The sequence below is a fragment of the Heptranchias perlo genome, unplaced genomic scaffold, assembly GCF_035084215.1.
Source record: "Heptranchias perlo isolate sHepPer1 unplaced genomic scaffold, sHepPer1.hap1 HAP1_SCAFFOLD_580, whole genome shotgun sequence".
NCBI classification, from domain to species: Eukaryota; Metazoa; Chordata; class Chondrichthyes; order Hexanchiformes; family Hexanchidae; genus Heptranchias; species Heptranchias perlo.
The window spans coordinates 2,644-25,244 of NW_027139602.1; the positions used below are offsets into that span (position 1 = coordinate 2,644).

General features: G+C 56.8%; 1 protein-coding gene and 1 long non-coding RNA gene across 2 annotated transcripts; both read right to left on the minus strand.

Moving 5' to 3' along the window:
* Positions 1–714: 714 nt before the first annotated feature.
* Positions 715–16,469, minus strand: LOC137316290 (WAP four-disulfide core domain protein 8-like; the record flags this gene model as incomplete). Its single annotated transcript, XM_067980360.1, has 7 exons — positions 16,354–16,469; positions 10,705–10,854; positions 9,038–9,190; positions 7,565–7,717; positions 3,606–3,761; positions 1,990–2,142; positions 715–876 (listed from the first exon to the last, which is right to left on the minus strand). Coding segments are annotated over exons 1-7 (1,033 nt in total), but the record flags the coding sequence as incomplete, so codon positions are not given.
* A 1,203-nt stretch (positions 16,470–17,672) lies between these two features.
* On the minus strand, positions 17,673–22,296 carry LOC137316291 (uncharacterized). Its single transcript, XR_010961514.1, has 3 exons — positions 22,112–22,296; positions 20,440–20,619; positions 17,673–17,817 (listed from the first exon to the last, which is right to left on the minus strand). It is a non-coding gene; the product is annotated as an uncharacterized lncRNA (long non-coding RNA).
* Between the last annotated feature and the right edge of the window lie 305 nt (positions 22,297–22,601).

Below are 22,601 nucleotides of genomic sequence, written 5' to 3' on the forward strand. Positions count from 1 at the left end.
CTCCCCCCACAGCCCGTGTACACTCTCCCCCCACAGCCCGTGTACACTCTCCCCCCACAGCCCGTGTACACTCTCCCCCCCACAGCCCGTGTACACTCTCCCCCCACAGCCCGTGTACACTCTCCCCCCCACAGCCCGTGTACACTCTCCCCCCACAGCCCGTGTCCACTCTCCCCCCACAGCCCGTGTACATTCTCCCCCCCACAGCCCGTGTACACTCTCCCCCCCACAGCCCGTGTACACTCTCCCCCCACAGCCCGTGTACACTCTCCCCCCACAGCCCGTGTACACTCTCCCCCCACAGCCCGTGTACACTCTCCCCCCACAGCCCGTGTACACTCTCCCCCCACAGCCCGTGTCCACTCTCCCCCCACAGCCCGTGTACACTCTCCCCCCACAGCCCGTGTACACTCTCCCCCCACAGCCCGTGTACACTCTCCCCCCACAGCCCGTGTACACTCTCCCCCCACAGCCCGTGTACACTCTCCCCCCACAGCCCGTGTACACTCTCCCTCCCACAGCCCGTGTCCACTCTCCCCCCACAGCCCGTGTACACTCTCCCCCCACAGCCCGTGTACACTCTCCCCCCACAGCCCGTGTCCACTCTCCCCCCACAGCCCGTGTACACTCTCCCCCCACAGCCCGTGTACACTCTCCCCCCACAGCCCGTGTCCACTCTCCCCTCTCATGGACTCTCCCCTCTTTGGTTCTCACTTGATGTGGAGAATGGGAAGACACAATGCTTCCCACAGTCTCCAACTTGGCAGCATTGCTTCCACTCTCCACATTCCTCATCACTCCCACAGCTCTCAATCTCCCCCTTCTCACAGAGATGTTGCACAGAGAATGGTTCCGGGCATTTCTTCTCTCGCTTTCCTGCGAAAGAAAAACCAAGAGAGTGGGATTTTCCAAATGGGGACCAGAGCAGATCATCAGGGACTGGCTGAGGACCAAGGGGACGGGGTCTGGACACCAAGGTCTGAGTCTCAGGTGAAGCCTGGAGTGAACGGGACAGAGGGGAAAACGGGCAGGGATCATCATCATCATCGACCCAAGGTCACCGCTCACTGTGTCATCCGTACCGACACCGCGTAAAGAGGGGTCTCCGAGACCCTCACTGCCTCGGGGACCGTGATCTCAGGCCATCAAAGTGGAGAGAAAGTCTCCCCTTCTCCCTCACTCTGACCCACCGACAGGAAGGATCGACTCAGGGACAGGAGGAGGCCGTTCAGACCCTCGAGTCTGGTACACAGGGACAGGAGGAGGCCATTCAGACCCTCGAGTCTGGTGCACAGGGACAGGAGGAGGCTATTCAGCCCCTCGAGTCTGGCACACAGGGACAGGAGGAGGCCACTCAGCCCCTCGAGCCTGTTCTGCCGTTCAATTCGAGCGGTTCCAGTGGTCTGATCTGTATCTTAACCCCATCGACCCACCTTGGTTCCATCTCCCTCAACACCCTTTGCCGAACAAAAATCGATCAATCTCAGTTTTGATAATTTCAACTGACCCCCAGTCTCCACAGTGTTTCTGGGGGGAGAGAGTTCCAGATTCCCACTCCCCTCTGTGTGAGGAAACGCTCCCCGACATCACCCCCTGAACGGCCGAGCTCTGATTTTAAGGTTCCGCCCCCTTGTTCTGGACTCCCCCCCACCAGAGGAAATAGTTTCTCTCGATCGACCCGATCGAATCCTTCAATCATCTCAAACCCCTCGATTAGATCACCCCTCAATCCTCCACACTCGAGGGGGGGGGATACAAGCCCAGTCTGTCCAACCTGTCCTCATCATTAAACCCTTTCAACCCCCCCCTGGGGACCATCTGGAGAATCTGCCTTGCACCCTCTCCGAGGCCATTCTCTCCTTCCTGATGTGCTGGGCCCAGAACTGAACGCAGTGTCTCCAGATGGTGGGCGGGGAGCCCGAGTTGAATCGAACTGTAACGACTCCCCGCGAGGGAGTTACTGATCCACGAAGGGATTGTCCTTCTCACTGTGTCTGGAGCCCTGATGAATACATCGTTTCCCACATCCAGCATCGCAGCAACTCAGCCATAAGTCACAGTCATCGTCACCCTCGCATTCCTTGCCGTAGTTTACGTTGCACATGGGGCCCAGACGGCTCGGAGCAGGGCAGCTGCTGTTCACTGGAACACAAGAACAAGCAGATTGGGTTTAATGTCCAGAAGATTCAGGTCATTCCATCCTGGACCGTGTCTGTGGGGTGGGTGGGTTAGATAGAGAGTGAAGATCACTCTACACCGTCCCGTCAATCACTCCCAGGGTCAGGTACAGGGTTAGATACAGAGTAAAGCTCCCTCTACACTGTCCCATCAAACACTCCCAGGGTCAGGTACAGGGTTAGATACAGAGTAAAGCTCCCTCTACACTGTCCCGTCAATCACTCCCAGGGCAGGTACAGGGTTAGATACAGAGTAAAGCTCCCTCTACACTGTCCCATCAAACACTCCCAGGGTCAGGTACAGGGTTAGATACAGAGTAAAGCTCCCTCTACACTGTCCCGTCAATCACTCCCAGGGCAGGTACAGGGTAAGATACAGAGTAAAGCTCCCTCTACACTGTCCCATCAAACACTCCCAGGGTCAGGTACAGGGTTAGATACAGAGTAAAGCTCCCTCTACACTGTCCCATCAAACACTCCCAGGGCAGGGACAGGGTTAGATACAGAGTAAAGCTCCCTCGACACTGTCCCATCAAACACTCCCAGGGTCAGGTACAGGGTTAGATACAGAGTAAAGCTCCCTCTACACTGTCCCGTCAAACACTCCCAGGGTCAGGTACAGGGTAAGATACAGAGTAAAGCTCCCTCTACACTGTCCCATCAAACACTCCCAGGGTCAGGTACAGGGTTAGATACAGAGTAAAGCTCCCTCTACACTGTCCCATCAAACACTCCCAGGGCAGGTACAGGGTTAGATACAGAGTAAAGCTCCCTCTACACTGTCCCATCAAACACTCCCAGGGCAGGTACAGGGTTAGATACAGCGTAAAGCTCCCTCTACACTGTCCCATCAAACACTCCCAGGGCAGGGACAGGGTTAGATACAGAGTAAAGCTCCCTCTACACTGTCCCGTCAAACACTCCCAGGGTCAGGTACAGGGTTAGATACAGAGTAAAGCTCCCTCCACACTGTCCCATCAAACACTGCCAGGGTCAGGGATAGCACAAATTAGCTCCCTCTCTGGCACTCCTCACCCCCCCCAAACTGTGGGGACTCCTCAACCCCAAAACTGTGGGGACTCCTCACCCACCCCCCCAAACTGTGGGGACTCCTCATCCCCCAAACTGTGGGGACTCCTCACCCCCCCAAACTGTGGGGACTCCTCACCCCCCAAACTGTGGGGACTCCTCACCCCCCCCAAACTGTGGGGACTCCTCACCCCCCCAAACTGTGGGGACTCCTCACCACCCCCAAACTGTGGGGACTCCTCACCTCCCCCAAACTGTGGGGACTCCTCACCCCCCAAACTGTGGGGACTCCTCACCCCCCAAACTGTGGGGACTCCTCACCCCCCCAAACTGTGGGGACTCCTCACCCCCCCAAACTGTGGGGACTCCTCACCCCCCCAAACTGTGGGGACTCCTCACCTCCTTTTAAGAATTTGAAGACACATCTCTTGCCACAGCCAGCGTCGCAGCAAGTCTGCCAACTGTCACAGTCACCGTCTCTCTCACACTCGTCGCCCAGCTTCATGTGACACACGTTGGCTGGTGAGCTGGAGGACGGGCACTTCTCACCGTTTGCTTGTGGAGGGAGACAGAAAGGGTTCATTAAAGCACACGGGATCCTGGGCTTTATAAACACAGGCACAGAGTACAAGGCGCACGAAACCCTTTCAAAATCACCCGTCGGGGCTCAGCTGGAGGACTGGCTCCAATTCTGGGAACCACACTTTGGGAAGGATGTCAAGGCCGTGGAGAGGGGGCAGAGGAGATTTACTGGAATGGTACCAGGGATGAGGGACTTCAGTGATGGACTGGAGATGCTGGGATTGTTCTCCTGAGAGGAGAGAAGGTGAACAGGAGATTTCAGAGAGGTGTTCAAAATAATGAGGGGTTTTGAGAGAGCAGACAGGGGGAAACTGTTTCTACAGGCAGGAGGGTCAGTAACCAGAGGACTCAGACCCCCACAGACAGGGTCCTGGGCCCCTCGTCCTGTCAGACCCAGACTCCCACAGACAGGGTCCTGGGCCCCTCGTCCTGTCAGACCCAGACTCCCACAGACAGGGTCCTGGGCCCCTCGTCCTGTCAGACTCAGACTCCCACAGACAGGGTCCTGGGCCCCTCGTCCTGTCAGACCCAGACTCCCACAGACAGGGTCCTGGGCCCCTCGTCCTGTCAGACCCAGACTCCCACAGACAGGGTCCTGGGCCCCTCGTCCTGTCAGACTCAGACTCCCACAGACAGGGTCCTGGGCCCCTCGTCCTGTCAGACTCAGACTCCCACAGACAGGGTCCTGGGCCCCTCGTCCTGTCAGACTCAGACTCCCACAGACAGGGTCCTGGGCCCCTCGTCCTGTCAGACCCAGACTCCCACAGACAGGGTCCTGGGCCCCTCGTCCTGTCAGACTCAGACTCCCACAGACAGGGTCCTGGGCCCCTCGTCCTGTCAGACTCCGACTCCCACAGACAGGGTCCTGGGCCCCTCGTCCTGTCAGACCCAGACTCCCACAGACAGGGTCCTGGGCCCCTCGTCCTGTCAGACTCAGACTCCCACAGACAGGGTCCTGGGCCCCTCGTCCTGTCAGACTCAGACTCCCACAGACAGGGTCCTGGGCCCCTCGTCCTGTCAGACTCAGACTCCCACAGACAGGGTCCTGGGCCCCTCGTCCTGTCAGACTCAGACTCCCACAGACAGGGTCCTGGGCCCCTCGTCCTGTCAGACTCAGACTCCCACAGACAGGGTCCTGGGCCCCTCGTCCTGTCAGACTCAGACTCCCACAGACAGGGTCCTGGGCCCCTCGTCCTGTCAGACTCAGACTCCCACAGACAGGGTCCTGGGCCCCTCGTCCTGTCAGACCCAGACTCCCACAGACAGGGTCCTGGGCCCCTCGTCCTGTCAGACTCAGACTCCCACAGACAGGGTCCTGGGCCCCTCGTCCTGTCAGACTCAGACCCCCACAGACAGGGTCCTCGGCCCCTCGTCCTGTCAGACCCAGACTCCCACAGACAGGGTCCTGGGCCCCTCGTCCTGTCAGACCCAGACTCCCACAGACAGGGTCCTGGGCCCCTCGTCCTGTCAGACTCAGACCCCCACAGACAGGGTCCTGGGCCCCTCGTCCTGTCAGACTCAGACCCCCACAGACAGGGTCCTGGGCCCCTCGTCCTGTCAGACTCAGACTCCCACAGACAGGGTCCTGGGCCCCTCGTCCTGTCAGACTCAGACCCCCACAGACAGGGTCCTGGGCCCCTCGTCCTGTCAGACTCAGACCCCCACAGACAGGGTCCTGGGCCCCTCGTCCTGTCAGACTCAGACTCCCACAGACAGGGTCCTGGGCCCCTCGTCCTGTCAGACTCAGACTCCCACAGACAGGGTCCTGGGCCCCTCATCCTGTCAGACTCAGACTCCCACAGACAGGGTCCTGGGCCCCACGTCCTGTCAGACTCAGACTCCCACAGACAGGGTCCTGGGCCCCTCGTCCTGTCAGACTCAGACTCCCACAGACAGGGTCCTGGGCCCCTCGTCCTGTCAGACTCAGACTCCCACAGACAGGGTCCTGGGCCCCTCGTCCTGTCAGACTCAGACTCCCACAGACAGGGTCCTGGGCCCCTCGTCCTGTCAGACTCAGACTCCCACAGACAGGGTCCTGGGCCCCACGTCCTGTCAGACTCAGACTCCCACAGACAGGGTCCTGGGCCCCTCGTCCTGTCAGACTCAGACTCCCACAGACAGGGTCCTGGGCCCCTCGTCCTGTCAGACTCAGACTCCCACAGACAGGGTCCTGGGCCCCTCGTCCTGTCAGACTCAGACCCCCACAGATAGGGTCCTGGGCCCCTCGTCCTGTCAGACTCAGACCCCCACAGACAGGGTCCTGGGCCCCTCGTCCTGTCAGACCCAGACTCCCACAGACAGGGTCCTGGGCCCCTCGTCCTGTCAGACTCAGACCCCCACAGATAGGGTCCTGGGCCCCTCGTCCTGTCAGACTCAGACCCCCACAGACAGGGTCCTGGGCCCCTCGTCCTGTCAGACTCAGACTCCCACAGACAGGGTCCTGGGCCCCTCGTCCTGTCAGACCCAGACTCCCACAGACAGGGTCCTGGGCCCCTCGTCCTGTCAGACTCAGACTCCCACAGACAGGGTCCTGGGCCCCTCGTCCTGTCAGACTCAGACTCCCACAGACAGGGTCCTGGGCCCCTCGTCCTGTCAGACTCAGACCCCCACAGACAGGGTCCTGGGCCCCTCGTCCTGTCAGACCCAGACTCCCACAGACAGGGTCCTGGGCCCCTCGTCCTGTCAGACTCAGACTCCCACAGACAGGGTCCTGGGCCCCTCGTCCTGTCAGACTCAGACTCCCACAGACAGGGTCCTGGGCCCCTCGTCCTGTCAGACTCAGACTCCCACAGACAGGGTCCTGGGCCCCTCGTCCTGTCAGACTCAGACTCCCACAGACAGGGTCCTGGGCCCCTCGTCCTGTCAGACCCAGACTCCCACAGACAGGGTCCTGGGCCCCTCGTCCTGTCAGACTCAGACTCCCACAGACAGGGTCCTGGGCCCCTCGTCCTGTCAGACTCAGACTCCCACAGACAGGGTCCTGGGCCCCTCGTCCTGTCAGACCCAGACTCCCACAGACAGGGTCCTGGGCCCCTCGTCCTGTCAGACTCAGACTCCCACAGACAGGGTCCTGGGCCCCTCGTCCTGTCAGACCCAGACTCCCACAGACAGGGTCCTGGGCCCCTCGTCCTGTCAGACTCAGACCCCCACAGACAGGGTCCTGGGCCCCTCGTCCTGTCAGACCCAGACTCCCACAGACAGGGTCCTGGGCCCCTCGTCCTGTCAGACTCAGACCCCCACAGACAGGGTCCTGGGCCCCTCGTCCTGTCAGACTCAGACTCCCACAGACAGGGTCCTGGGCCCCTCGTCCTGTCAGACTCAGACCCCCACAGATAGGGTCCTGGGCCCCTCGTCCTGTCAGACCCAGACTCCCACAGACAGGGTCCTGGGCCCCTCGTCCTGTCAGACCCAGACTCCCACAGACAGGGTTCTGGGCCCCTCGTCCTGTCAGACTCAGACTCCCACACACAGGGTCCTGGGCCCCTCGTCCTGTCAGACTCAGACCCCCACAGACAGGGTCCTGGGCCCCTCGTCCTGTCAGACTCAGACTCCCACAGACAGGGTCCTGGGCCCCTCGTCCTGTCAGACTCAGACCCCCACAGACAGGGTCCTGGGCCCCTCGTCCTGTCAGACCCAGACTCCCACAGACAGGGTCCTGGGCCCCTCGTCCTGTCAGGTGGAGCCTGCCCCGTGGTTTCCTGCTGCTGTCTGCCGTTGAGGGCGTCCCAGTCCAGTGAACGGTTGCTCGGTCCTGACGCTGGAAGCTTGAGTCTCACTGTGCTTGAAGGAGGAAACACATCTCTTTCCACAGCCCACATCGCAGCACTGCTTCCATTTACTGCAGTCCTCGTCCCTCCAACAAGGCTCACTCGAGTTCCTCGCACACATCCTCTTGGCTCTGAAGGAGTCGGGGCACTCGTCATCATCGTCTGAAAGGGGAACAGGTTGGAGTTTAGAGGAGGGAGGGTCACACACAGGATTGGAGGGGCTCTGTCTGAGAGGCAGGACTGAGGGAGGGCCGCACTGTCGGAGGGTCAGTACTGAGGGAGGGCCGCACTGTCGGAGGGTCGGGACTGAGGGAGCGCCGCACTGTCGGAGGGTCAGTACTGAGGGAGGGCCGCACTGTCGGAGGGTCAGTACTGAGGGAGTGCCGCACTGTCGGAGGGTCAGTACTGAGGGAGGGCCGCACTGTCGGAGGGTCAGTCCTGAGGGAGGGCCGCACTGTCGGAGGGTCAGTCCTGAGGGAGTGCTGGAATGTCGGAGGGTCAGTACTGAGGGAGCGCCGCAGACAATTTGCGCACAGCAAGATCCCACAAACAGCAATGGGAATAAATGACCAGATAATTAACGGCTCTCTGGGACGTTTCTTGTTTTGGGACAGACCCTCGATCTGCTCTCTGGGACGTTTCCTGTTTTGGGACAGACCCTCGATCTGCTCTCTGGGACGTTTCCTGTTTTGGGACAGACCCTCGATCTGCTCTCTGGGACGTTTCCTGTTTTGGGACAGACCCTCGATCTGCTCTCTGGGACGTTTCTTGTTTTGGGACAGACCCTCGATCTGCTCTCTGGGTCGTTTCCTGTTTTGGGACAGACCCTCGATCTGCTCTCTGGGACGTTTCCTGTTTTGGGACAGACCCTCGATCTGCTCTCTGCGACGTTTCCTGTTTGGGGACAGACCCTCGATCTGCTCTCTGGGACGTTTCTTGTTTTGGGACAGACCCTCGATCTGCTCTCTGGGACGTTTCCTGTTTTGGGACAGGCCCTCGATCTGCTCTCTGGGACGTTTCCTGTTTTGGGACAGACCCTCGATCTGCTCTCTGGGACGTTTCCTGTTTTGGGACAGACCCTCGATGTGCTCTCTGGGACGTTTCCTGTTTTGGGACCGACCCTCGATCTGCTCTCTGGGACGTTTCTTGTTTTGGGACAGACCCTCGATCTGCTCTCTGGGACGTTTCCTGTTTTGGGACAGACCCTCGATCTGCTCTCTGGGACGTTTCTTGTTTTGGGACAGACCCTCGATCTGCTCTCTGGGACGTTTCCTGTTTTGGGACAGACCCTCGATCTGCTCTCTGGGACGTTTCTTGTTTTGGGACAGACCCTCGATCTGCTCTCTGGGACGTTTCCTGTTTTGGGACAGACCCTCGATCTGCTCTCTGGGACGTTTCTTGTTTTGGGATAGACCAATGGTGCCCTCCCCCCTCCCCTGCCCACCCTCGCCCGTTGCCCAATCCCACGGATCCGTTCCTTACCGTTGTTCCAGATGCTGGGGATGCAGATGTTTCCACAACTCGCCTTGCAGCAGCTCTGCCAGATGTCGCAGTCTTTGTCCTCCCGACACTGGTCGCCCAGCTTCAGGTCGCACATCGGAGCCAAGCGGTGGGGGGCCGGGCAGCTGTCGTCCTCTGCAACAGAAAAATCAGGGGCTCAGTCGGGAGCCCAGAGACATCGAGATCCTCAGTAGGCTGACGGAGAGGATGTCCCACTGGACCCCCGAAACAGGGAGGCCCCATCAGGAACTCTTTAATTGGGGAGGCTCTGTCAGGACCCCTGTAATCGGGGATTGGAGACGAGGCAGGACCCCTGTTATTGGGGATTGGGGACGAGACAGGACCCCTGTTATTGGGGATTGGAGACGAGACAGGACCCCTGTAATCGGGGATTGGAGACGAGACAGGACCACTGTAATCGGGGATTGGAGACGAGGCAGGACCCCTGTTATTGGGGATTGGAGACGAGGCAGGACCCCTGTTATTGGGGATTGGAGACGAGGCAGGACCCCTGTTATTGGGGATTGGGGATGAGACAGGACCCCTGTTATTGGGGATTGGAGACGAGGCAGGACCCCTGTTATTGGGGATTGGGGACGAGGCAGGACCCCTGTTATTGGGGATTGGAGACGAGGCAGGACCCCTGTTATTGGGGATTGGAGACGAGACAGGACCCCTGTAATCGGGGATTGGAGACGAGGCAGGACCCCTGTTATTGGGGATTGGAGACAAGGCAGGACCCCTGTTATTGGGGATCGGGGACGAGACAGGACCCCTGTAATCGGGGATCGGAGACGAGACAGGACCCCTGTAATCGGGGATTGGAGACAAGACAGGACCCCTGTAATTGGGGATTGGAGACGAGACAGGACCCCTGTAATCGGGGATCAGAGACAAGACAGGACCCCTGTAATCGGGGATTGGAGACAAGACAGGACCCCTGTAATTGGGGATTGGAGACGAGACAGGAGCCCTGTAATCGGGGATTGGAGACAAGACAGGACCCCTGTAATCGGGGATTGGAGACGAGACAGGATCCCTGTAATTGGGGATTGGAGACGAGACAGGACCCCTGTAATCGGGGATCAGAGACAAGACAGGACCCCTGTAATCGGGGATTGGAGACGAGGCAGGACCCCTGTAATCGGGGATTGGAGACGAGGCAGGACCCCTGTAATCGGGGATTGAAGACGAGACAGGACCCCTGTAATCGGGGACTGGAGACGAGACAGGACCCCTGTAATCGGGGATTGGAGACGAGACAGGACCCCTGTAATCGGGGATCAGAGCCGAGACAGGACCCCTGTAATCGGGGATTGGAGACGAGGCAGGACCCCTGTAATCAGGGATTGGAGACGAGGCAGGACCCCTGTAATCGGGGATTGGAGACGAGGCAGGACCCCTGTAATCGGGGATTGGAGACGAGGCAGGACCCCTGTAATCGGGGATTGGAGACGAGGCAGGACCCCTGTAATCGGGGATTGGAGACGAGGCAGGACCCCTGTAATCGGGGATTGGAGACGAGGCAGGACCCCTGTAATCGGGGATTGGAGACGAGGCAGGAGGCCACAGACTCAGTCCCCAGCCTGTGCTGATCCCACACCTACAGGAGATGGAGTCTGATATCCAGAGCCCTTTCACCCACTCACTGGCCATGAAGAATCGAGGAACACACCGCTTCCCACAGCCTGAATCACAGCACGAAGACCAGAAGAGGCAGTCCGAGTCACTCTCACACGGATCTCCCAGCTTTATCTGGCAGAAGACATCGAGTCGGGTCGAAGCAGGACACTGGGTAGCTGGAAGACACAAGGTAATGGTGAGAGAGGCAGAGAGACACGGACAGAGTCCATTACACTCTCCATCAAACACTCCCAGGGTCAGGTACAGGGTTAGATACAGAGTAAAGCTCCCTCTACACTGTCCCATCAAACACTCCCAGGGCAGGTACAGGGTTAGATACAGATTAAAGCTCCCTCTACACTGTCCCATCAAACACTCCCAGGGCAGGTACAGGGTTAGATACAGAGTAAAGCTCCCTCTACACTGTCCCGTCAAACACTCCCAGGGTCAGGGACAGGGTTAGATACAGAGTAAAGCTCACTCTACACTGTCCCATCAAACACTCCCAGGGTCAGGTACAGGGTTAGATACAGAGTAAAGCTCCCTCTACACTGTCCATCAAACACTCCCAGGGCAGGCACAGGGTTAGATACAGAGTAAAGCTCCCTCCACACTGTCCCATCAAACACTCCCAGGGTCAGGTACAGGGTTAGATACAGAGTAAAGCTCCCTCCACACTGTCCCATCAAACACTCCCAGGGCAGGTCCAGGGTAAGATACAGAGTAAAGCTCCCTCCACACTGTCCCATCAAACACTCCCAAGGCAGATACAGGGTTAGATACAGAGTAAAGCTCCCTCTACACTGTCCCATCAAACACTCCCAGGGTCAGGTACAGGGTTAGATACAGAGTAAAGCTCCCTCTACACCGTCCCATCAAACACTCCCAGGGCAGGTACAGGGTTAGACACAGAGTAAAGTGCCCTCTACACTGTCCCATCAAACACTCCCAGGGCAGGTACAGGGTTAGATACAGAGTAAAGCTCCCTCTGCACTGTCCCGTCAAACACTCCCAGGGCAGGTACAGGGTTAGATACAGAGTAAAGCTCCCTCTACACTGCCCCATCAAAAAACTCCCAGGGCAGGTACAGCAAGGGTTAGATACAGAGTAAAGCTCCCTCTAAACTGTCCCATCAAACACTCCCAGGGTCAGGTACAGGGTTAGATACAGAGCAAAGCTCCCTCTACACCGTCCCATCAAACACTCCCAGGGCAGGTACAGGGTTAGATACAGAGTAAAGCTCCCTCTACACCGTCCCATCAAACACTCCCAGGGCAGGTACAGGGTTAGATACAGAGTAAAGCTCCCTCTACACTGTCCCATCAAACACTCCCAGGGCAGGTACAGGGTTAGATACAGAGTAAAGCTCCCTCTACACTGTCCCATCGAAAAATCCCAAGGCAGGTACAGGGTCAGATACAGAGTAAAGCTCCCTCCACACTGTCCCATCAAACACTCCCAGGGCAGGTACAGGGTTAGATACAGATTAAAGCTCCCTCTACACTGTCCGATCAAACACTCCCAGCGCAGGTACAGCACGGGTTAGATACAGAGTAAAGCTCCCTCTACACTGTCCCATCAAAAAACTCCCAGGGCAGGTACAGCACGGGTTAGATACAGAGTAAAGCTCCCTCTGCACTGTCCCATCAAACACTCCCAGGGTCAGGTACAGGGTTAGATACAGAGTAAAGCTCCCTCTACACTGTCCCATCAAACACTCCGAGGGCAGGTACAGGGTAAGATACAGAGTAAAGCTCCCTCGACACTGTCCTATCAAACACTCCCAGGGTCAGGTACAGGGTTAGATACAGAGTAACGCTCACTCTACACTGCCCCATCAAACACTCCCAGGGCAGGTACAGGGTTAGATACAGAGTAAAGCTCCCTCTACACTGTCCCATCAAACACTCCCAGGGCAGGTACAGGGTTAGATACAGAGAAAAGCTCCCTCTACACTGTCCGATCAAACACTCCCAGGGCAGGTATAGGGTTAGATACAGAGTAAAGCTCCCTCTGCACTGTCCCATCAAAAAACTCCCAGGGCAGGTACAGCACGGGTTAGATACAGAGTAAAGCTCCCTCTACACTGTCCCATCAAACACTCCCAGGGCAGGTACAGGGTAAGATACAGAGTAAAGCTCCCTCTACACTGTCCCATCAAACACTCCCAGGGCAGGTACAGGGTAAGATACAGAGTAAAGCTCCCTCGACACTGTCCTATCAAACACTCCCAGGGTCAGGTACAGGGTTAGATACAGAGTAACGCTCACTCTACACTGCCCCATCAAACACTCCCAGGGCAGGTACAGGGTTAGATACAGAGTAAAGCTCCCTCTACACTGTCCCATCAAACACTCCCAGGGCAGGTACAGGGTTAGATACAGAGAAAAGCTCCCTCTACACTGTCCGATCAAACACTCCCAGGGCAGGTACAGGGTTAGATACAGAGTAAAGCTCCCTCTACACTGTCCCATCAAACACTCCCAGGGCAGGTACAGGGTTAGATACAGAGAAAAGCTCCCTCCACACTGTCCGATCAAACACTCCCAGGGCAGGTATAGGGTTAGATACAGAGTAAAGCTCCCTCTGCACTGTCCCATCAAACACTCCCAGGGCAGGTACAGGGTAAGATACAGAGGAAAGCTCCCTCTACACTGTCCCATCAAACACTCCCAGGGTCAGGTACAGGGTTAGATACAGAGTAAAGCTCCCTCTACACTGTCCCATCAAACACTCCCATGGTCAGGTACAGGGTAAGATACAGAGTAATGCTCCCTCCACACTGTCCCATCAAACACTCCCAAGGCAGGTACAGTGCTAGATACAGAGTAAAGCTCCCTCTACACTGTCCCATCAAACACTCCCAGGGCAGGTACAGGGTTAGATACAGAGTAAAGCTCCCTCTACACTGTCCCATCAAACACTCCCAGGGTCAGATACAGGGTTAGATACAGAGTAAAGCTCCCTCTACACTGTCCCATCAAACACTCCCAGGGTCAGGTACAGGGTTAGATACAGAGCAAAGCTCCCTCTACACTGTCCCATCAAACACTCCCAGGGCAGGTACAGGGTTAGATACAGAGTAAAGCTCCCTCTACACTGTCCCGTCAAACACTCCCAGGGGCAGGTACAGGGTTAGATACAGAGTAAAGCTCCCTCTACACTGTCCCATCAAACACTCCCAGGGCAGGTACAGGTTTAGATACAGAGTAAAGCTCCATCTACACTGTCCCATCAAACACTCCCAGGGCAGGTACAGGGTTAGATACAGAGTAAAGCTCCCTCTACACTGTCCCATCAAACACTCCCAAGGCAGGTACAGGGTTAGATACAGAGTAAAGCTCCCTCTACACTGTCCCATCAAACACTCCCAGGGCAGGTACAGGGTTAGATACAGAGTAAAGCTCCCTCTACACTGTCCCGTCAAACACTCCCAGGGCAGATACAGCACGGGTTAGATACAGAGTAAAGCTCCCTCCACAATGTCCCATCAAAAAACTCCCAGGGCAGGTACAGCACGGGTTAGATACAGAGTAAAGCTCCCTCGACACTGTCCCATCAAACACTCCCAGGGTCAGGTACAGGGTTAGATACAGAGTAAAGCTCCCTCTACACTGTCCCATCAAACACTCCCAGGGTCAGGTACAGGGTTAGATACAGAGTAAAGCTCCCTCTACACTGTCCCATCAAACACTCCCAGGGCAGGTACAGGGTTAGATACAGAGTAAAGCTCCCTCTACACTGTCCCATCAAACACTCCCAGGGTCAGGTACAGGGTTAGATACAGAGTAAAGCTCCCTCTACACTGTCCCATCAAACACTCCCAGGGCAGGTACAGGGTTAGATACAGAGTAAAGCTCCCTCTACACTGTCCCATCAAACACTCCAAGGGCAGGTACAGGGTCAGATACAGAGTAAAGCTCCCTCTACACTGTCCCATCAAACACTCCCAGGGCAGGTACAGGGTCAGATACAGAGTAAAGCTCCCTCTACACTGTCCCATCAAACACTCCCAGGGCAGGTACAGGGTTAGATACAGAGTAAAGCTCCCTCTACACTGTCCCATCAAACACTCCCAGGGCAGGTACAGGGTCAGATACAGAGTAAAGCTCCCTCTACACTGTCCCATCAAACACTCCCAGGGCAGGTACAGGGTTAGATACAGAGTAAAGCTCACTCTACACTGTCCCATCAAACACTCCCAGGGCAGGTACAGGGTTAGATACAGAGTAAAGCTCCCTCTACACTGTCCCATCAAACACTCCCAGGGCAGGTACAGGGTTAGATACAGAGTAAAGCTCCCTCCACACTGTCCCATCAAACACTCCCAGGGCAGGTACAGGGTTAGATACAGTGTAAAGCTCCCTCTACACTGTCCCATCAAACACTCCCAGGGTCAGGTACAGGGTTCGATACAGAGTAAAGCTCCCTCTACACTGTCCCATCAAACACTCCCAGGGCAGGTACAGGGTTAGATACAGAGTAAAGCTCCCTCTACACTGTCCCATCAAACACTCCCAGGGCAGGTACAGGGTTAGATTCAGAGTAAAGCTCCCTCTACACTGTCCCATCAAACACTCCCAGGGCAGGTACAGGGTTAGATACAGAGTAAAGCTCCCTCTACACTGTCCCATCAAACACTCCCAGGGCAGGTACAGGGTTAGATTCAGAGTAAAGCTCCCTCTACACTGTCCCATCAAACACTCCCAGGGCAGGTACAGGGTTAGATACAGAGTAAAGCTCCCTCTACACTGTCCCATCAAACACTCCCAGGGCAGGTACAGGGTTAGATACAGAGTAAAGCTCCCTCTACACTGTCCCATCAAACACTCCCAGGGTCAGGTACAGGGTTAGATACAGAGTAAAGCTCCCTCTACACTGTCCCATCAAACACTCCCAGGGTCAGGTACAGGGTTAGATACAGAGTAAAGCTCCCTCTACACTGTCCCATCAAACACTCCCAGGGCAGGTACAGGGTTAGATACAGAGTAAAGCTCCCTCCACACTGTCCCATCAAACACTCCCAGGGCAGGGACAGGGTTAGATACAGAGTAAAGCTCCCTCTACACTGTCCCATCAAACACTCCCAGGGTCAGGTACAGGGTTAGATTCAGAGTAAAGCTCCCTCCACACTGTCCCATCAAACACTCCCAGGGCAGGTACAGGGTGAGATACAGAGTAAAGCTCCCTGCACACTGTCCCATCAAACACTCCCAGGGCAGGTACAGGGTGAGATACAGAGTAAAGCTCCCTCTACACTGTCCCATCAAACACTCCCAGGGCAGGGACAGGGTTAGATACAGAGTAAAGCTCCCTCTACACTGTCCCATCAAACACTCCCAGGGCAGGTACAGGGTTAGATACAGATTAAAGCTCCATCTACACTGTCCCATCAAACACTCCCAGGGCAGGTGCAGGGTTAGATACAGAGTAAAGCTCCCTCTACACTGTCCCATCAAACACTCCCAGGGCAGGTACAGGGTTAGATACAGAGTAAAGCTCCCTCTACACTGTCCCATCAAACACTCCCAGGGTCAGGTACAGGGTTAGATCCAGAGTAAAGGTCTCTCTGGTGTCGGACATTAAGTATTTGCCCCCCTGTGTCCTGCTCCATCCTGCTCTGTCTGAATGGGTCACGTCCTGTCCAGGTGTTTCCTGGTTGAGGGGTTTCTTACGTCTGCTGAGGAACTTGGGCACACATCTGTTTCCACAGCTGGTATCGCAACATGTCTGCCACCCCTCACAGCTGCTGTCGTTCGTGCACTGGGTGTTGAAACTCATCGTACAGACATTGGTGAGTTTCGAAGATTCTGGGCAGCCTTCACCACCTGTAAAAAGGAGAGATTCATTCTAGGTCCCTCACCGATTGATCCCAAAATCACCACTCCTGATGGAACTGAGGCTAAACAGGAGCATCAGTCTCCAACCCAGACCCCCATCAGAGGGAGAGGAGTCTCCTCACCCAGACCCCCATCAGAGGGAGAGTGGAGTCTCCTCACCCAGACCCCCATCAGAGAGAGAGAGGAGTCTCCTCACCCAGACCCCCATCAGAGGGAGAGGATTCTCCTCACCCAGACCCCCATCAGAGAGAGAGAGGAGACTCCTCACCCAGACCCCCATCAGAGAGAGAGGAGTCTCCTCACCCAGACCCCCATCAGAGGGAGAGGAGTCTCCTCACCCAGACCCCCATCAGAGAGAGAGAGGAGTCTCCTCACCCAGACCCCCATCAGAGAGAGAGGAGACTCCTCACCCAGACCCCCATCAGAGAGAGAGAGGAGTCTCCTCACCCAGACCCCCATCAGAGAGAGAGAGGAGTCTCCTCACCCAGACCCCCATCAGAGATAGAGAGGAGTCTCCTCACCCAGACCCCCATCAGAGAGAGAGGAGTCTCCTCACCCAGACCCCCATCAGAGAGAGAGAGGAGTCTCCTCACCCAGACCCCCATCAGAGAGAGAGAGGAGTCTCCTCACCCAGACCCCCATCAGAGAGAGAGGAGTCTCCTCACCCAGACCCCCATCAGAGAGAGAGAGAAGTCTCCTCACCCAGACCCCCATCAGAGAGAGAGAGGAGTCTCCTCACCCAGACCCCCATCAGAGAGAGAGAGGAGTCTCCTCACCCAGACCCCCATCAGAGAGAGAGGAGTCTCCTCACCCAGACCCCCATCAGAGAGAGAGAGGAGTCTCCTCACCCAGACCCCCATCAGAAAGAGAGGAGTCTCCTCACCCAGACCCCCATCAGAGAGAGAGGAGTCTCCTCACCCAGACCCCCATCAGAGAGAGGACTCCTTCATGCCCTCTGTCTGGGGCTGAATTTGACCCTAGGTCCCAAAGGGTCAATGGTCAGTGTCCGAACAGACTGTGAGAGACCGGTCTGTTTGTTGCCTCTAATCTGGAACTCACTGCCCCCCCTCCTCCCCCCACCCCCCGGCCCTTCTCCGCCCTCATCATCGGGCGATGGGGAAGGTCTGATGGGGAACTCACTCTTGCCCCTGAAGGAATGGACACATCTCCTCCCGCAGGGTGTGTTGCAGCAGGTCTGCCAGGCATAGCAATCATCGTCATCCTCACACAGCTCCCCGTACTTCAGCTCACACATCAAGGCCAAGCGACTGGGAGCAGGGCACTCACCAGCCTTCAGATCTGGAAAAGAAGAGGCAGAGTTTGGGAATAGGTGAGATCGAGGCCTCAGCACAGCTCACCGGGAATACTGGACCCACCTCTGGGATACTGAGAGCAGAGGATTACCAGTGTCAGACCCCCCGACAGACCAGAGACCCATCAGTCTCAGACCCCCCGACAGACCAGAGACCCATCAGTCTCAGACCCCCCGACAGACCAGAGACCCATCAGTCTCAGACCCCTCTACAGACCAGAGACCCATCAGTCTCAGACCCCTCTACAGACCAGAGACCCATCAGTCTCAGACCCCCCGACAGACCAGAGACCCATCAGTCTCAGACCCCTCTACAGACCAGAGACCCATCAGTCTCAGACCCCTCTACAGACCAGAGACCCATCAGTCTCTGACCCCCCGACAGACCAGAGACCCATCAGTCTCAGACCCCCCGACAGACCAGAGACCCATCAGTCTCAGACCCCCCGACAAACCAGAGACCCATCAGTCTCAGACCCCTCTACAGACCAGAGACCCATCAGTCTCAGACCCCCCGACAGACCAGAGACCCATCAGTCTCAGACCCCTCAACAGACCAGAGACCCATCATTCTCAGACCCCCCGACAGACCAGAGACCCATCAGTCTCAGACCCCCCGACAGACCAGAGACCCATCAGTCTCAGACCCCCCGACAGACCAGAGACCCATCAGTCTCAGACCCCTCTACAGACCAGAGACCCATCAGTCTCAGACCCCCCGACAGACCAGAGACCCATCAGTCTCAGACCCCTCGACAGACCAGAGACCCATCAGTCTCAGACCCCCCGACAGACCAGAGACCCATCAGTCTCAGACCCCCCGACAGACCAGAGACCCATCAGTCTCAGACCCCCCGACAGACCAGAGACCCATCAGTCTCAGACCCCCCGACAGACCAGAGACCCATCAGTCTCAGACCCCCCCGACAGACCAGAGACCCATCAGTCTCAGACCCCTCTACAGACCAGAGACCCATCAGTCTCAGACCCCTCTACAGACCAGAGACCCATCAGTCTCAGACCCCCCGACAGACCAGAGACCCATCAGTCTCAGACCCCTCTACAGACCAGAAACCCATCAGTCTCAGACCCCCCGACAGACCAGAGACCCATCAGTCTCAGACGCCCCGACAGACCAGAGACCCATCAGTCTCAGACCCCCCGACAGACCAGAGACCCATCAGTCTCAGACCCCCAGACAGACCAGAGACCCATCAGTCTCAGAACCCCCGACAGACCAGAGACCCATCAGTCTCAGACCCCCCGACAGACCAGAGACCCATCAGTCTCAGACCCCTCTACAGACCAGAGACCCATCAGTCTCAGACCCCTCTACAGACCAGAGACCCATCAGTCTCAGACCCCCCGACAGACCAGAGACCCATCAGTCTCAGACCCCTCTACAGACCAGAGACCCATCAGTCTCAGACCCCTCTACAGACCAGAGACCCATCAGTCTCAGACCCCCCGACAGACCAGAGACCCATCAGTCTCAGACCCCTCTGCAGACCAGAGACCCATCAGTCTCAGACCCCTCTACAGACCAGAGACCCATCAGTCTCAGACCCCCCGACAGACCAGAGACCCATCAGTCTCAGACCCCTCTACAGACCAGAGACCCATCAGTCTCAGACCCCTCTACAGACCAGAGACCCATCAGTCTCAGACCCCCCGACAGACCAGAGACCCATCGGTCTCAGACCCCTCTACAGACCAGAGACCCATCAGTCTCAGACCCCTCTACAGACCAGAGACCCATCAGTCTCAGACCCCCCGACAGACCAGAGACCCATCAGTCTCAGACCCCCCGACAGACCAGAGACCCATCAGTCTCAGACCCCTCTACAGACCAGAGACCCATCAGTCTCAGACCCCCCGACAGACCAGAGACCCATCAGTCTCAGACCCCCCGACAGACCAAAGACCCATCAGTCTCAGACCCCCCGACAGACCAGAGACCCATCAGTCTCAGACCCCTCTACAGACCAGAGACCCATCAGTCTCAGACCCCCCGACAGACCAGAGACCCATCAGTCTCAGACCCCTCTACAGACCAGAGACCCATCAGTCTCAGACCCCTCTACAGACCAGAGACCCATCAGTCTCAGACCCCAGGACAGACCAGAGACCCATCAGTCTCAGACCCCCCGACAGACCAGAGACCCATCAGTCTCAGACCCCCCGACAGACCAGAGACCCATCAGTCTCAGACCCCCCGACAGACCAGAGACCCATCAGTCTCAGACCCCCCGACAGACCAGAGACCCATCAGTCTCAGACCCCTCTACAGACCAGAGACCCATCAGTCTCAGACCCCTCTACAGACCAGAGACCCATCAGTCTCAGACCCCTCTACAGACCAGAGACCCATCAGTCTCAGACCACCCGACAGACCAGAGACCCATCAGTCTCAGACCCTCTACAGACCAGAGACCCATCAGTCTCAGACCCCCCGACAGACCAGAGACCCATCAGTCTCAGACCCCTCTACAGACCAGAGACCCATCAGTCTCAGACCCCTCTACAGACCAGAGATCTCTCATTCCCAGGTGTATCTTTGTTGAGACACAGTTGGTAATTTTCGGGGCAGACTGTCTGTGTGCTTTTACCCGAGACTGCCGCACTCTGTCCTTGCCCCAGGAAGGAATGGACGCATCTGTATCCACATGGTGTCTTGCAGCATTGCTTCCAGTCCCCACAATCCTCCTCCCCCTCGCACGGCTCTCTGTGGTTCATCCGACACACTCGCTCCAGTCTGGAGGCTTCCGGGCATTTCTGGACAGTCCTCTCTGAGGAAAGAAGGGTTTGAGTTAGGGGTGGTGACATGAGGGAGAGAATTAAGGCTTCGGAGAGAGTGAGGGAGAGAGAGGGGGAGAGGGAGAGAGGGGGGAACAGAGAGAGGGAGAGATGGAGGGAGAGAGGGAAAGAGGGAGAGAGAGAGAGAGACAGAGTGGGAGAGACAGAGACAGAGAGACAGAGACAGACAGACAGACAGAAAGAGACAGAAAGAGAGAGACAGAGATGGAGTGAGAGAGAGAGAGAGTGAGAATGAGAGAGAGAGAGGGGGAGAGAGAGAGAGAGAGTGAGAATGAGAGAGAGAGAGAGGGGGTGTGAGAGAGAGAGAGGGGAGAGACAGAGATGGAGAGAGAAAAAGGGAGGAAGGGAGACAGAGAGGGTGTGTGTGAGAGAGAGAGAGACAGAGAGAGGGAGGGACAGAGAAAGACAGAGAGAGGGGAGGGAGGGGGAGAGAGAGATGGAGAGAGAGAGGGAGGGGGAGTGAGAGAGAAAGAGAGGGAGAGAGAGGGACAGAGAGAGGGGAGGGAGGGGGCGAGAGAGATGGAGAGACAGAGAGGGGGAGTTAGAGAGAGAGAGAGAGAGAGAGATGGAGAGAGAGAGAGAGAGGAGAGAGAGAGAGAGCGAGACAGAGATGGAGAGAGTGAGAGAGAGAGAGAGAGAGAGGAGAGAGAGAGAGTGCGAGACAGAGATGGAGAGAGTGAGAGAGAGAGAGAGAGAGAGAGGAGAGAGAGAGAGTGCGAGACAGAGATGGAGAGAGTGAGAGAGAGAGAGAGAGAGGAGAGAGAGAGAGAGCGAGACAGAGATGGAGAGAGAGAGAGAGAGGAGAGAGAGAGAGAGCGAGACAGAGATGGAGAGAGTGAGAGAGAGAGAGAGAGAGAGAGGAGAGAGAGAGAGCGAGACAGAGATGGAGAGAGTGAGAGAGAGAGAGAGAGAGAGAGAGGAGAGAGAGAGAGAGCGAGACAGAGATGGAGAGAGAGAGAGTGAGAGAGAGAGAGAGAGGAGAGAGAGAGAGAGCGAGACAGAGATGGAGAGAGTGAGAGAGAGAGAGAGAGAGAGAGAGGAGAGAGAGAGAGAGCGAGACAGAGATGGAGAGAGAGGAGAGAGAGAGAGCGAGACAGAGATGGAGAGAGTGAGAGAGAGAGAGAGAGAGAGGAGAGAGAGAGAGAGCGAGACAGAGATGGAGAGAGAGTGAGAGAGAGAGAGAGAGAGGAGAGAGAGAGAGAGAGAGAGCGAGACAGAGATGGAGAGAGTGAGAGAGAGAGAGAGAGAGAGAGAGAGACCCCTCACAAAGAGGGTCTCTTCAAACCCGCAACACCCAGGACCATGAAACAACCAGAAGGACGGACACACTGCCAAACACAGCCTGCTCCAGCCTGAAACCGAGGGGGAGTGGGGTCACAGGGTCAGACACTGACCTTTCACCCTCTGGGACCTGGGGTCAAACACAGACCCAGACAGAGGGGGATGAGGGGGTGCTGTACAGACCTGTCGATGATTTCCCGTCTTTGTTCCACGAGCTGCCTCCATTGAAGTTCCCGAAGGACAGGACACATCGTTTGTTACAGACGGTGTCGCAGCAAGTCTGGGATCCACTGCAGTCTCTGTCCGTCTCACACAGCTTTCCGAAGGTCGAGTTACAGACACGGGAGAGCAGGGCCGGGTGAGGGCAGTTCCCATCGTCTACAGGACACAGAGAGAGAGAGAGAGGGTACAACACGGGTTAGATACAGAGTAAAGCTCCCTCTACACTGTCCCATCAAACACTCCCAGGGCAAGTACAGGGTTAGATACAGAGTAAAGCTCCCTCTACACTGACCCATCAAACACTCCCAGGGCAGGTACAGGGTTAGATACAGAGTAAAGCTCCCTCTACACTGTCCCGTCAAACACTCCCAGGGCAGGGACAGGGTTAGATACAGAGTAAAGCTCCCTCTACACTGTCCCATCAATCACTCCCAGGGCAAGTACAGGGTTA